Source organism: Lithobates pipiens, unplaced genomic scaffold (assembly GCF_037356315.1).
Source record: "Lithobates pipiens isolate NorthernLeopardFrog02 unplaced genomic scaffold, aLitPip1_a1.2 Scaffold_16, whole genome shotgun sequence".
Classification (NCBI taxonomy): Eukaryota; Metazoa; Chordata; class Amphibia; order Anura; family Ranidae; genus Lithobates; species Lithobates pipiens.
The window spans coordinates 55,311,511-55,325,886 of NW_027507748.1; the positions used below are offsets into that span (position 1 = coordinate 55,311,511).

A 14,376-nucleotide genomic window follows, 5' to 3' on the forward strand; every position below is an offset into this window, starting at 1 on the left:
TTCCTTTCCTTTTTTCCTGTTGCAATAAACAGCTTTTATTATGCCATGATATAATCACAAGGCTTGTTGAATTGTTGCAGGGGCAACAGCTTAGTTCTTTTTGACATACGCAGCTCAAGGACTTCCCCCTTTGGCCAACAAACCTGCCTAGGACTTTAAAGTAAAAAAGGCACTGCAATGTCAGTCCAAAATAGTATTGTATTGCAGAGATGTACAGAAACTATTTTTTTCCTCTTTTTTTTTGTATGGCAGAGATGTACTGAAAGTTTATATTTTTTTGGTCTGGTGTACACTTTAAAGGCAGGAGTGTCCAACCTTCTGACCTTCCTGGGCCACTTTAGAAGAGACATTGTCTTGTGCCACACATAAAATACACTAACAATAAGGACAGCTGATTTGCAGAAAATTGGGACAGAAGTGAACGGTCACTGATCTAGATAATGTACCTGAGTAAGAACAATTTTTTTGTAATATTTTTAATATATTATATTTGAATAATATTATAAAAGAAAAGAGAGCAACATAAAACGAGTGCGATATTTGACACGGTTTTTGGATAAACGCATCTATATCTGGTTGGATGGATGTAGTAGCAATTCTCAAGGTGCTCATCAGATATTTTGGTTCTAATTTTGCCCTTTGTGTGTTTGTTCTTGAAAATAGTTGCTCACAAATATAGGTGCTGACGAAAATTGATGACATGAATAAGGTGCGATTGTGAAGAGTGGGGGATTTTTCTCTGAGAAGAAACAACTTATAATAAGTCCAGTAAAGAGACAAGAGTCAAATTTTTACTTGGCCGCATGTTTGCTAAGTGCAAGTGCATTATTACAACGCCCCCCCCCCCCCCCCCAACAAAGAAATCAAACATTTTAAATTAAGTTTACAATACATACAGTTGTGCTCACAAGTTTACATACCCTGGCAGAATTTATTATTTCTTGGTCCTTTTTCAGAGGAACACCATTCCTACTGTGAAACACGGGGGTGGATCGCTGATGTTTTGGGGATGTGTGAGCTACAAAATGCACAGGAAATTTGGTCAAAATTGATGGCAAGATGAGTGCAGTATGTTATCAAAACATACTGGTGGAACATTTGCATTCATCAGCCAGGAAGCTGCGCATGGGACATACCTGGACATTCCAACATGACAATGGTCCAAAAAACACAAGGCCAAGTTGACCTGTGATTGGCTACAGCAGAATAAAGGAAGGTTCTGGAGCCAATATCATTGAGCCACTCTGGGGAGATCTCAAAACATGCAGTTCATGCAAGACAGCCCAAGAATTTACAGGAACTGGAGGCTTTTTGCCAAGTTGAATGGGCAGCTTTACCATCTGAGAAGATAAAGAGCCTCATCCACAAATACTTAAAGCTGTCATTGGATGTTAAAGGGGGGCAATACACGGTATTACAAACTGGGGTATGTAAACGTTTGATCAGGGTCATCTGGGTAGTTTCTGTTTTGATTATGATTTAAAAAGAGTAAAACACAGTTGACTGATAATAAATGGCTTCAGCCAAACACTAACCATGAAAGGGAAGTTTGTGTTATCATTCATATTCTCTGAAAAATGGCCAAGAAATCATAAATTCTGCCAGGGTATGTGAACTTATGAGCACTACACACACACACACACACACACACACACACACACACACACACACACACACACACACACACCTTTTTTTTATGTAAGTTTTTATTGAATATAAGAAGGTAACAAGGTATTTCAACATGCTTTTTTGATGCTTCTGTGATGCATTTTTGAAGCTTTAATGAAGCTTGGCAGACGTCCTGTGTGTCGATATCTCATATTTGCAATACTCCCAAAACAAAGTGAAGCTAAAGCTGAATGAGCCTCTCAAAAGCTAAAGGTGCTTCAATCAAGTTTCGTTGGACTTCTATGGAGGCTTTGAAGACGCTTTGAAGCACCACTAAAGCTACATGAGGTATAATTTCTGAAGCGAAGCAAAAGCAAAGTGTAAACAGCACTGTAAGCTTACCATTTTATTTAGCGACAGAGAGCTTTTAAAAAAAAAAAAAAAGTGTTCAAAGCCATTTGTTAAGCAAGTGTAAACGAGCCCTAAGGCTTTAAAAAGGCATCACCAAAGCATCAAAAGAAGCATGTTGAAGCTGTAGGCGCTTTAATGTGTGTTGAGGTCGAAGGAAGCCCTAAAAGGTTTTTTTTTTTTCTTCTTCTTATATTTATAAACAGAGAAATTTTAAGAAAACGACATACCTATAAGTTCTGCCACAGCACTGAAAGGCCAAGTATGACTCGTGGAGTTAGTATGCAGAAATTTGGGGCACAACTGAAAAAGGAAAAAGGAGGAAAGGAATATGTTAATTGTAAATTTTCACTATATAAACAAGTTTAAAAAAAAAAAAAAAAAAAAAAAAAAAAAAATAAAAAAACATCCACAACTCTGCCTGCACAGATTTACACATCAAATTTAACATTTTCAAGTCCTAAACAAAATGTATCACTAAACCAAAAATACAATCCAGTTCTTCTTTTGAATAATTAGGGCCTGTTCACACTTCCCACACACTAAATGCTTCAGTTTAGTGTGCAGGCAGCTGTCCGTTTTGGTTGGTGTAAGATGCAGCGAGTGGGCAGTATGATGCACGTCCCTTTTTGTCAACTTTGTGCACTTCAAATAAAAAGTGACACTTCATTCAGGTCCCTGCATAGCAGCACGGTGCGTTGTGCTGTGAAACAATGCAGCATATCTGTACTTTCTCACAGCACCACACCTCTGTGCCACAATGCAGTGCAAACGTGACACACAGAAAACAATTGAATACACAGTTTAGGAGATATTTACAATTCCCCGTACAATGAGTTGTTCTGTGCATGCGCACTTTAGAAAGGGCACACTGTGCCGTTACCAGCTGGAGTCATGCCGTGACTGGCGGGAGTGACGTCACACGACTCCGGCAAGTCAGAGCCAGAGTTTGCGGCCCCTGGAAGGAAGAGGGGCGAAGATGGACGCTTCCAGCCAGTGGGGACATCCCAGGCTTCTGTGTCAGGTAAGTGACGCATAATGGCTATGCGATGCATGGTAGCCCATTATGCTTTACCTTTGCAGGGAAACAAAGAGGAGGAAAGAGCGTGCTATCCCAATTAATATAAGGCCATAAATCTCAAACAAAACCACTTGTTTCACTTCCTCTCACTCTGCGAATGGTGCTCAAGTGAAAATCGGAAACACATTATAATATATATGTCTATGCAAATTACATCAAGCTAACCTAAAGTGGTTCTAAAGGCTTAAGATTTTTTTTTTTTTTTAACCTTTAAGTGGATGTAAACCCTCACATATACTCAGTGAAGTAAACAGCCTCAGACGATACACAGGAATGAAACAAATCTCCCTATAGCTGTTTTACATGTATATCTGCTGTCTTCACCTTTATATACGGTTTAGAATGTTCCGAGCCTGTTAGTAGATTTCCTCTTCCTGTTCGGGACTGCAGTGAAGCCTGGGCATACAGCCAAGACAGCCGATTGGAGGGCTCTGCTTATTTATAGAATCCTCCCCACCACAAAATTCAGGCTGCTTTTATCTTGTCAAATACTTTTTTATTTATTTTTTTATTAACTTTTAGCAGAGGAGATAAAGTTGGTACATCAACACACGAGAGTCGTCATAAATCGTGTAAACGAGATAAACATCTGAACATACACACCCTCACAGTAGATGCATAGGAACGTAGCGTTACAAAATAAGGGTATGCTTTCTATACAATTACCAGTGGAGTTTACAAAGTACCATAAAGGAACTATTGTACGCGGGTGTTGTAGGTAAGTATACAATTTTTTAACGAATTGTAGCTTGAGAAAGACAAAGTCCCATTTAGATGATACAGATACTTGGAAACATACCATGGGAATAAAAGAGTGTAGGCTGCGTATGTGACAGAGAACTTGTCAGGAATCATTAGGCTGATAACAGAAGAATGGAGCAGGAGACCTCTACAGGACATAGCGCTTTGAAGAGAGATAAGAAAACACTGCAGATATATGTGCCCAGCTCAAATTTCATGAATCGGGATTACATTAACTTTAATGTATTATTGCCCCCATGGGGTAACTCTTCTTTCAATTCAGCGCTGAGCACAGGAGCAGCAGCATTACGGTCTCTCCCTCGCCTCACAGACATTGGCTCCTGCTGCAGACAATCAAATCCTGTAAGGAGGAAGCGGGAGGCCAAGCTATGGTATGTGTGAGTCTATGGAGACCCAGAACCTAGCTCGGGAGCCAGCCCGGAAGCTGCTTGCTATGGGATCACAATGAGAAAAGGAGGAGCAAAGATCACTGGCGGGGACCACAAAAGAGGTGTCTTCTGCCCTTTTTTTTAACTTTGGATAGTAAAAAACTTTTTTCCTACTAGTAAATACCTTATACAGCCCACTTACTCTTTGTCTGGTAAAAAGCCTAGGCCTATGACATCATGCACAGCTCTCACTCTCATGAGAGTTTGCCAGGAAGGGAGGGAGGGAGAGTCATAAGTGGGGCCAATCAGAGCTGCAGAGCAGGAGGTGTGTGTCTGTGTGAATCCAGGAAGTGAACAGGCAACAGCTTCAGCTGCCCACAGTTAAAATGGATGCAGCCAGACTGAGTGGAGGGAGAATTCTTCAGCATATTTGGCAAGTACAGAATTACAGTATATATAAAATATACCAAGTGGTTGGAGGGAAGCTTCAGAATGGCAAAGATGTGTTTATTACAAATTATATGAGCGGACTGCAGTTCCTCTTTAAAAGTGGTTGTAAACCCTTACAAACCACTTTGACCTACAGCTAAGCCTAGATTACGGTTTACCTGTAGGTCCAAGAAATATCTCCTAGACCTACATGGTTTAGGAGACATTTACTAAAAGACAGTCACTGCTGTGCGCATGCGCCGTAGACAGCAGCATGCCGCTGTTAACGGCAATATGCAGTTAGTGGTGGCTCTCGTACGCATGTGCAGGAGTGACGTCATCGCTGCTCCGGCGCTGTGAGTGGCCGGAGCAGCGATACTCGGAAGACGATGGATGCTCTGGACTACAGGGGACAGCGGTGACTTCGCTGGCTCCTGTGTCAGGTAAGTGACAGATAATGGGCTACTATGTGATGCACAGTAGTCCATTATGCTTTACCTTTGCAGGGAGACAAAGAAGAAGAAAACCCACCAGGTTGTAGACCTCTGTTTATCTCTAGGATAACATACAGGTTATATTAAAACAATAATGAAGAAAAAAAAATTGATTTTCAGAAAGAAAATACTCAGGGTACTCCTAGAAAGTATCTGCTACTGAAATAATTCTCAAAATTGTTAAGGTTCTCTACTAGTTTCACGGATAACCGCTTCTTCAGGAGAACTATTCTGTAAGATAAATAATGAAATAAGGCAGAGATCGGATACATAATATTCAAAATTGCACACAAAATTCAGCAAGTTATACAACAAAATTAAAAGAAATGATTATTATTGAAATGTTCCCCAGGCTGCAGGGATGGCCTATGTGTAAAATCACTGGCCCAAACTGGAGGCTCCCCCCATGTCGGGCAAGGGGGATGTATGCAGGTATGAGTCTAAAAAAGGTAATAATATATGATAAGAATACACAAGACTGATGTAAAAAGACACAGTCCAGGGAGGGAAGGAGGGCCAAGGGGGAAAGGAGAGGAAGGTGGAAAGAGGAAAAGGATAGGGATGGAAGGGGGGGGGGAGCCACAAGGGGAGAAAGGGAAAGTGGTGAAAGGAAAGGGGTGAAAAATGGGGAGGAAAGTGAAAGAAAAAGGGGGAGGAGGAGAAAAGGAGGGGCGCTCCTGAAGAAGTGGTTATCCGTGAAACTAGCAGAGAACCTTATGAATTTCAAGAATTGTTTCAACAGCAGATACTTTCTAGGAGTACCCCGAGTATTTGCGGTCTGAAAATCTATTTTTTTTTCTTAATTGTTGTTTTAATATAGCCTGTATGTTGTTTTTTATGTAATGAATAGTTTTTTATATCATTAATTTGTTTGTTTATTATTAGTACCGAGACAGTCCTTCATAATCTTTTGAGTTTGGAAATCGATTTTTGGTCAGCCTCAGCAACTGCCCTTCCGCCGCATCCTCATCCCCCCTTCTCCATATATGAATTTGGACGATGGTATTTTTGCTAGTTTTCATATTAAAAATGCTTTATATGAGGCTATACTCTCAATTTAATGTAAGTTTTAACTTGTTAAAGAGGAAGTAAACCCCTTCAAACCACTTTGACCTACAGGTAAGCCTAGATTAAGGCTTACCTGTAGGTCCAAGCAATATCTCCTAAACCTATATGGTTTAGGAGATATTTGCCCGAAAATGGGCACCGCTGTCTACGGCGCATGCGCCGTAGACAGCGGCGCGCAGGCGCACTAAATGCGGCAAGTCCAAGAATGGATTTGCCCAATTTGTCGACTCCCGTGCGCATGCGCGGGAGTGACGTCAGCGGCGGAGCTGCGAGACGCGACTCCCGTGCGCATGCGCGGGAGTGACGTCATCGCGGCTTCGCCGCTGTCATTGGTCGGAGCTGCGAGACGCCACCAGCAAGATGGATGCGGCAAACTACAGGGATCAGCGGCGACTTCGCTGGCTCCTGTGTCAGGTAAGTGACACATAATGAGCTACTATGCGATGCATAGTAGTCCATTATGCTTTACCTTTGCAGGGAAAAAAAGAGGAAGTAAACCCATCAGGGTTTACTTCCTCTTTAATTTAGCAATAAGAAGCCTGTTAATCGTTTATATACACTCACCAGTCACTATTAGGTACATTTGTTCAATTGCTGGATAACACAAATTGCTAATCAGCCAATCACATGGCAGCAAGATGTGGTGAAGACGACTTGCTGAAGTTCAAACCAAGCATTAGAATGGGGAAGAAGAGGGATTTAAGTGACTTTGGCATGGTTGTTGGTGCCAGACGGGCTGGTCTGAGCATTTCAAAAGCTGCTGAGTTACTTGGATTTTCACACACACAACCATCTCTCGGGTTTACAGAGAATGGTTTGAGAGAGAGAAAATATCCAGTGAGTGGCAGATGTCAGAGGACAATGGGTAGACTGGTTGAAGATGATAGGAAGGCAACAGTAACTCAAAAAAAAAAAAAAAAAATAACACACACTCGTAAAACACCCAAGGTATGCAGAATACCATCTCTGAACACATCAAACCTTGAAGCAGATGGGTTACAGCAGCAAAAGACAACACCGGGTGCCACTCCCGCCAGCTAAAAACAGGAAACTGAGGCTCGAGTTCGCACAGGCTCACAAAAATTGGACAACAGAAGATTGGCAAAACAGTGCCTGGTCTGATGAGTCTTGATCTCAGCTGCGACATTCAGATGGTAGGGTCAGAATTTGGCATAAACAACATGAAAGCATGGATCCATCCTGCCTTGTATCAATGGTTCAGGCTGGTGGTGGGGGTGTAATAGTGTGCGGGAAATCTACTTAGCACACTTTTGGGCCTCTTAGTACCAACTGAGCATCTCATTTAAACTCCACGCCCTACCTGAGTATTGTTGCTGACCATGTCTTTCCCTTTATGACCACAGTGTCCCCATCTTCTGATGGCTCCTTCCAGTAGGATAACGCACCATGTCACAAAGCAATCATCTCACCACTGGTTTCTTGAACATGACAATGAGGTCACTGTATTCTAATGGCCTCCACAGTCACCAGATCTCAATACAATAGAGGACCTTTGGGATGGGGTGGAACAGGAGATTTGCAGTAGAGCTGCACAATTACAAATCGTGATCCCGATTCAACCCCCCCACCCCCCTCACAATCTCTATTGCAGAGTTTCCCGATTCTTTCATGTAATAAGCGTAGAGAGGTCTCTGCTCGCTCAGCTGAAAAAAAAATAATACAGTTGGTTGTAAACCCTTTACACTACAGGCAAGCCTATAATTAGGTTTACCTGTAGCTACATTGGATATCTCCTGAACCTGCACGTATTTGCATGTGAAAGATTTGACTCCCGCACTTATGGTCCAAATGTAAATTAAAATGTAAAATAGGTGAAGAGCTGCAGCCTCTATCAATAAATTTACCCTAAAAAAGGTAAATCTAGAAAAAAAAAGTGGAAGAAAAAAAATAAATAAAAAAATGGCCTGTCTTTCGGCAAATATCTCCAATACCCGTGTAGGTTTAGGAGATATTTCTTGGACCTACAGGTAAGCCTTAATCTAGGCTTACCTGTGGGTCAAAGTTGGTTGTAAGGGTTTACAACCACTTTAATGAAAAAGTCCAGAAAATAGAAACTGTAAAGGATATCCTACTGTGTAAACTTCCTGATCGCTTATTTATAATTATACTATATAATACTATACCAACTAATTTTTAGAAGATATGTCCATTCAAAAAATAAATTAAATTAAAAAAGCAATAGAAAAGCGCTAACTTTTCCTGTGTAAAATCCACAATCCTGTGCAAAATCTGCAATTCAAAGTAACATTTCTGTGCCAAAAATACAACATATATGACTGGTATATGGTATTTCTGTGAAACTGGGCTCAGAAATCTGCATTTACCATCCTTAAAACCCTGGTGTACAGAAAAAGCCCAATGATAAAGTGACAATGTGCTCCTTCAAATTGTTCTGTGCTTTCTTAGAAAACAGTACCCCATAAGAAACACACATTCACCGCTATTATTTACCCTACAAGGAGGTACTGTATTTATTGGCGTATAACGCTCACTTTTTCACCATGAAAATCGGGTGCAAATAGCATGCGTGTTATACGAAAATACTGCAAATTTTAGCTGCCTCGGAGGGGACAGGGAGGGGGATGCGCGACGTCAGATTACATACAGTGAGAATCTCCCGTTTACTTGGTGGCCTCTGTAATAGGAAGTCCCGTCTCCTGGGCCGCCATTGGACCACTGTTATGTCTATCATAGGAGATTCTCACTGTATGTAATCTATCGGTGCTCATCCTGCTCACCTCCCTGTCCCCTCTAGGCTGCAGATGGGCATCAATCGAGCTACACTGATGGCAATGGTGAGGCTGCTGCACTGATGTGGACTGATATGGCTGCAGATGGGTACTGATCAGGCTGCACTGATGGCAATGGTGAGGCCAGGATGAGCACTGACCTTTATTTTGCTTCAAAGTTCCTTATTTAAAATGTAAGTTTTTTTTTTCCTGAAACTTCCTTCTTAAAATGAATGTGCGTGTTATACACTGATAAATACGGTCTTTCACTTTCACAGTATGAGCCACTGTGCAGCCTGTGGAGTAGGACAAACTTGCTGTCCTGTATCCTCCAAGTGCCTCCTTGTCCGTGATGTCAGGGTTTTAAGGACGGTATATGCAGGTTTCTGAGCCCAGTTTCACAGCAATACCATATACCAGTCATATGTTGTATTTTTGGGTACAGAAATGTTAATATCCTTTACATTTAATATTTTCTGCACTTTGTCACTTTTTGCATTAAATACACCGTATTATACACACCCCTCATGTAGAGGTTGCAGAGCAACTCCATATCTATCCCCCCCTTTTTTTCCCACACTGTATTTGCATGCGCACTTAACCTCCCTGGCGGTATGATTATTTCTGATTTTAGGTGCCGAAAGCGGTACAATTATTTTGCATGGAAATTTGGCATTTTATATTGTAGGCCTGTAATTCTTAGGAATAACTCTCTTAAATCTGTTCAAACAAGAGTCTAGTAGACATCCCGGGTATGATAACGTTTATAATATAATAATGATAATAAATAATAATAAAAATTCAATAATGTAATCAAATCCAAAAACACTGAAATTTGCTCATTTGCAGAATTGTCGCTGTCGTTAGATTTAGTGTTTGATGACGAATCTCCCCAAAAATCGCAATCGCTCAATTCTGCAAGTGATTCTAATCTATTATCACTGTTTTGTAGTTGGTCTAAAATCACTTTTGACATAAAGGGACACGTTTTGGTTGCTATGGACAATCTCCAAATTCCAGGCAGAAAAAAAAAAACATTTTATAATTATAATATAAAAGTGCATGCAGGGCACTGGACAGACCATTAGGGACAAAGGGGGTGTGTATTTTTCTTATACAGTACTGTAATATTACAGTACTGTGTGCGTTGTGTATTTTTACTTTTTTTCATTTGGCGCCGATCTCCGCTCCCGTGCGTCGTAACGTCGCAGGGAACGGAGCTCGGCGGCACTCGGGCACCGTGTGAACCGAGCGCTCGGGGTTACCGCTCGTGGTACTGAAATCCCAGCCCGAGCCAGACTCGGGATTACCACCAGGGAGGTTAAACAAACTGAAGCTTCAGTTGTACTGTGCCATTACTGGCAGTGACATCATCGCAGCTTTGGCCAATCACTTCAATGAATTTAAAAAGAAAAACTAAACAGTACAGTTAGCCCAATTTTTTTGTTTAACCACTTGCTTACTGGGCACTTAAACCCCCCTCAGTCCCAGACCAATTTTCAGCTTTCAGCGCTGATGCACTTTGAATGACAATTGCGCGGGCATACAACACTGTACCCAAATGAAATTTTTATCATTTTTTTCCCACAAATAGAGCTTTCTTTTGGTGGTATTTAATCACAGCTGGGAGTTTTATTTTTTGCTAAACAAACAAAAAAAGATGCAAAAAAATAAATAAAAAATCATGTTTAATAGTTTGTTATAAAATTTTGCAAACAGGTCATTTTTCTCCCTCATTGAAGTGCGCTGATGAGGCGGCACTGATAGGCTGCACTGGTGGGCACTAATAGGCACAGATAAGGCGGCACCGATGGGCACAGATAAGGCGGCACTGATGGGCAAAGACGGGCACAGATAAGATGGCACGGATGGGTGGCACTAAGGGGCACTGATAGGTACCACTGATAGATGGGACTGATGGGCACTGATAGGTGGCTCTGATGGGCACTGATGGGCGGCACTGCTGGGTGGCACTGGGGTGCAGCACCTTTGTTGAGGCAGACTGTGGGCACTGCTGGGTGGCACTGTGGGCCCTGCTGGGTGGCACTGACATTTTTTATTTAGGCAAAGCAGGGGGCAGGTGGGCACTGGCAGGGGGCAGGTGGGCACTGGCAGGGCTGGCCGTGATCGGGACTGATGTCCCGATCAGCGCGAGGAGGAATAATATCCGATTACCGGCTCCGTTCTATCACATGATCAGCTGTCATTGGCTGACAGCTGATCACGTGATAAGGGGTCGGGATCGACCCCTTGCACAGATCAGTGATCAGGCGAGTCTCGTAGACTCGCCGATCACAGAGCGCGCCGCTCAGGGGGCGCGCAGGACGCTCGTGCGCGGGACTACGTCAATAGACGTAGTCCCGGAAAAGGAGATCAGCGCTGTAGCCATCATTCGGCTATAGTGCGGATCTCAAGTGGTTAATGTGAAAGATGATGTTACGCTGCAAGAATTGAGAGAGAATTGTGATCGATCCTCTAAGCAAAAAAAATAAAAAAATAAATCGCGATTCTCATTTTAGTCAGAATCGTGCAGCTGACAAATCTGAAGCAACTGTGTGAGGCCATCATGTCACTATGGAGCAAAATCTCTGAGGAATGTTTCCAACACCTTGTTGTATCTCTGCCACGAACAATGAAGGCAAAAGGGGGTCCAACCCAGTACTAGCAAGGTCTACCTAATAAAGTGGGCGGTGAGTGTAGATGACTTTCCGATGGAAAGTAAAGTATTTAAAATGACAAAAGTTGCTACGCAGATCAAAACTACCTCCTCCTCAGCAGACACAAACAGCTGTCTAACAAAGGAAACAGTGACAGGAAGTGGGAGAACATATATCAGAGAAACAGAACCCGATCTCACCTAAAGTGTTTGTTACCCTAAAATTTCATATTCCTGATATGCGTCTGCTGTACCGTGTACTTGTATGAGAAAGTCTCCTGTTCTCTTTGTATCCCTTTGTGTGAAATACTGGGTGTTCCTGCTAGTCCCTGTGCTTGCCTATTCAAACTGACCACAAACCACATCCATCCCAGCGTGGACAATTTTCTTCACAGTGATCACATGAAAAGTGGTAAACAATGCCTGTCAACCACTTTAGCCCCGGAAGGTTTTACCCCCTTCCTGACCAGAGTACTTTTTGCGATTTGGCACTGCGTCGCTTTAATTGCACGGCCGTGCGACGTTGCACCCAAACAAAATTGACTTCCTTTATTTCCCCACACATAGGTCTCTCTTTTGGTGTATTTGATCGCCTCTGCAGTTTTTATTTTTTGCACTATAAACAAAGCGACAATTTTGAAAAAAAAAAAAAAAAAAGCAATATATTTTTTACTTTTTGCTAATATATGTCGCAATAAGCATATATATCGATTGGTTTGCGCAAAAGTTATAGCGCCTACAAAATAGGGGATAGTTTTATGGCTTTTTATTAATTTTTTTTTTACTAGTAATTGCAGCAATCTGCGATTTTTAACCGGAACTGCGACATTATGGCGGACGCGTCAGACAACTCGGACACATTTTGGGACCCATTGGCACTTTTACAGCGATCAGTGCTATTAAATTGTATTGATTACTGTAAAAATGTCACCGTCAGTGAAGGGGCTAACCAGTAGGGGGCAGTGAAGGGGTTATGTGTGTGTTCTAACTGAGGGGGAGGGGACTGTGCAGGGGAGACAGACAGACCACTGTTCATACTCTGTATATACACACGGTCTCTTCTCCCCTCAGAGAACCGGAAACTGTTTACACACACAGAGCCCGGTTCTCTGTGTGCCTTGAGCGATCGCGGGAGCCCAGCGGTAATAGCTGCCGCTTGGCACTCACATCAGCTCTGCGGGCGAGTTACCGACGTAACAGGACATCAATTCATGCAGCCGAGCCACGTTGCCAAAGAACAACTGGCACGGCTGGTCGGCGTGCGGTTAATGATGTCATTACTTACTCCTGTATCTCACTATAGTATAAACTTTTTTTTTTACCCCACCATACTGTCACCAGAGCAAGTGCAGTGTTACAATGGTGACATAATATTGCTGTGGCGGTGATCACGTACAATGGCTGGCTGCTCTGATATCATTGTACGTCAGTAGCACTGATCCCTATGGGCATTAAATCAACTTTTATAAAATAGTACTTCACTATTAGTCCATCCTCTTTTCATTTCTGGGTGCCTGTATATCCTGGTGAGAGCCTCCTATTGGACTATCATCTGATGTTTTGACACCAATCCACGTGTGTGGGATACCATTTACAAGCCTGAAGTGACCCCGGGACTGCAAAGCTGGGGGCCGTTCTGATCTGGCGAGTAGGGATGCAAAAGGGGTCACTGTACTCCTGCAAGTTTGTGAAGCATTTTTTTTGCACCTACTTCATTGTGGATTAACACTTCAGTTGCATTTATCTGGATTTTTATTTGGGCTTTTTTGATTTCACTTATATTGGGTGTTGCGAGCGCTGTATTTTTTTTTTTTTTTTTTTTATCCACATTTATCCAAGTGATTAGCACCTTGTCTACAGCAGCTGCATTCCATTATCACTTAGTTGTTTCCATCAGCGCGGGTTTATATTTAGTAATATTATTTATTTTCACAACACCAGCAGATGACATGGCTCCCCAAATCATCACAGACCGGAAAATTTTGCATCTCCTTCGGAAATCAAAGTCCCAGAGTCTGGAGAAGAGTGGAGAGGCACAGAATCCAAGTTGCGTCCAGTGGGAAGTTACTACAGGCCGTGATGATTTGGGGAGCCAAGTCATCTGTTGGTGTTGGTCCACTACATTTTATCAAGTTCATGGATGAGTGAGTTTGGGGTGGAGGAACTTGACTGGCCTGTACAGAGTCCTGATCTCAACCCGATAGACCACCTTTTGGGTGAATTATAGTGGAGACTGCAAGCCAGGCCTTCTCGTCCAATGTCAGTGCCTGACCACACAAATGTGCTTCCTAAAGAATGGTCAAACATTCCCATAGACACTCCTAAACCTGGTGGACAGCCTTCCCAGAAGAGTAGAAACTGTTACACAGTCATGGTCAAAATTGTTGGCACCCCAGAATTTGTTTCCAGAAAATCAAGCATTTCTCACAGAAAAGTATTGCAGCAACACGTTTTGCTATACACGTTTATTCCCTTTGTGTGTATTGGAACAAAACAAAAAGAAAGGGAGGGGGAAAAAAAAGCAAATTGGACATAATGTCACACAAAACTCCAAAAATGGGCTGGTCAAAATTCTTGGCACCCTTAAGTTAATATTGGGTTGCACACCCTTTGGCATCAATCGCTTCCTATAACCATCAATAAGCTTCTTACACCTCTCACCCGGAATTCTGGGTGACTCTTTGTAAACTGCTCCAGGTCTCTCTTAATGTAAGGGCGTTTTTCCCAACAGCAATTTTAAAATCTCTCCACA

General features: G+C 42.3%; 1 protein-coding gene across 1 annotated transcript in view; it reads right to left on the reverse strand.

Annotated features, from left to right (window-relative positions):
* Positions 1 to 14,376, reverse strand: part of MORC3 (MORC family CW-type zinc finger 3) — a 105,062-nt gene that overhangs the window by 74,741 nt on the left and 15,945 nt on the right. Inside the window, exon 2 of the mRNA XM_077479922.1 lies at positions 2,247 to 2,319. Within this exon, the coding sequence (XP_077336048.1) occupies positions 2,247 to 2,319 (73 nt within the window). The remainder of the gene's footprint in view (positions 1 to 2,246; positions 2,320 to 14,376) is intronic.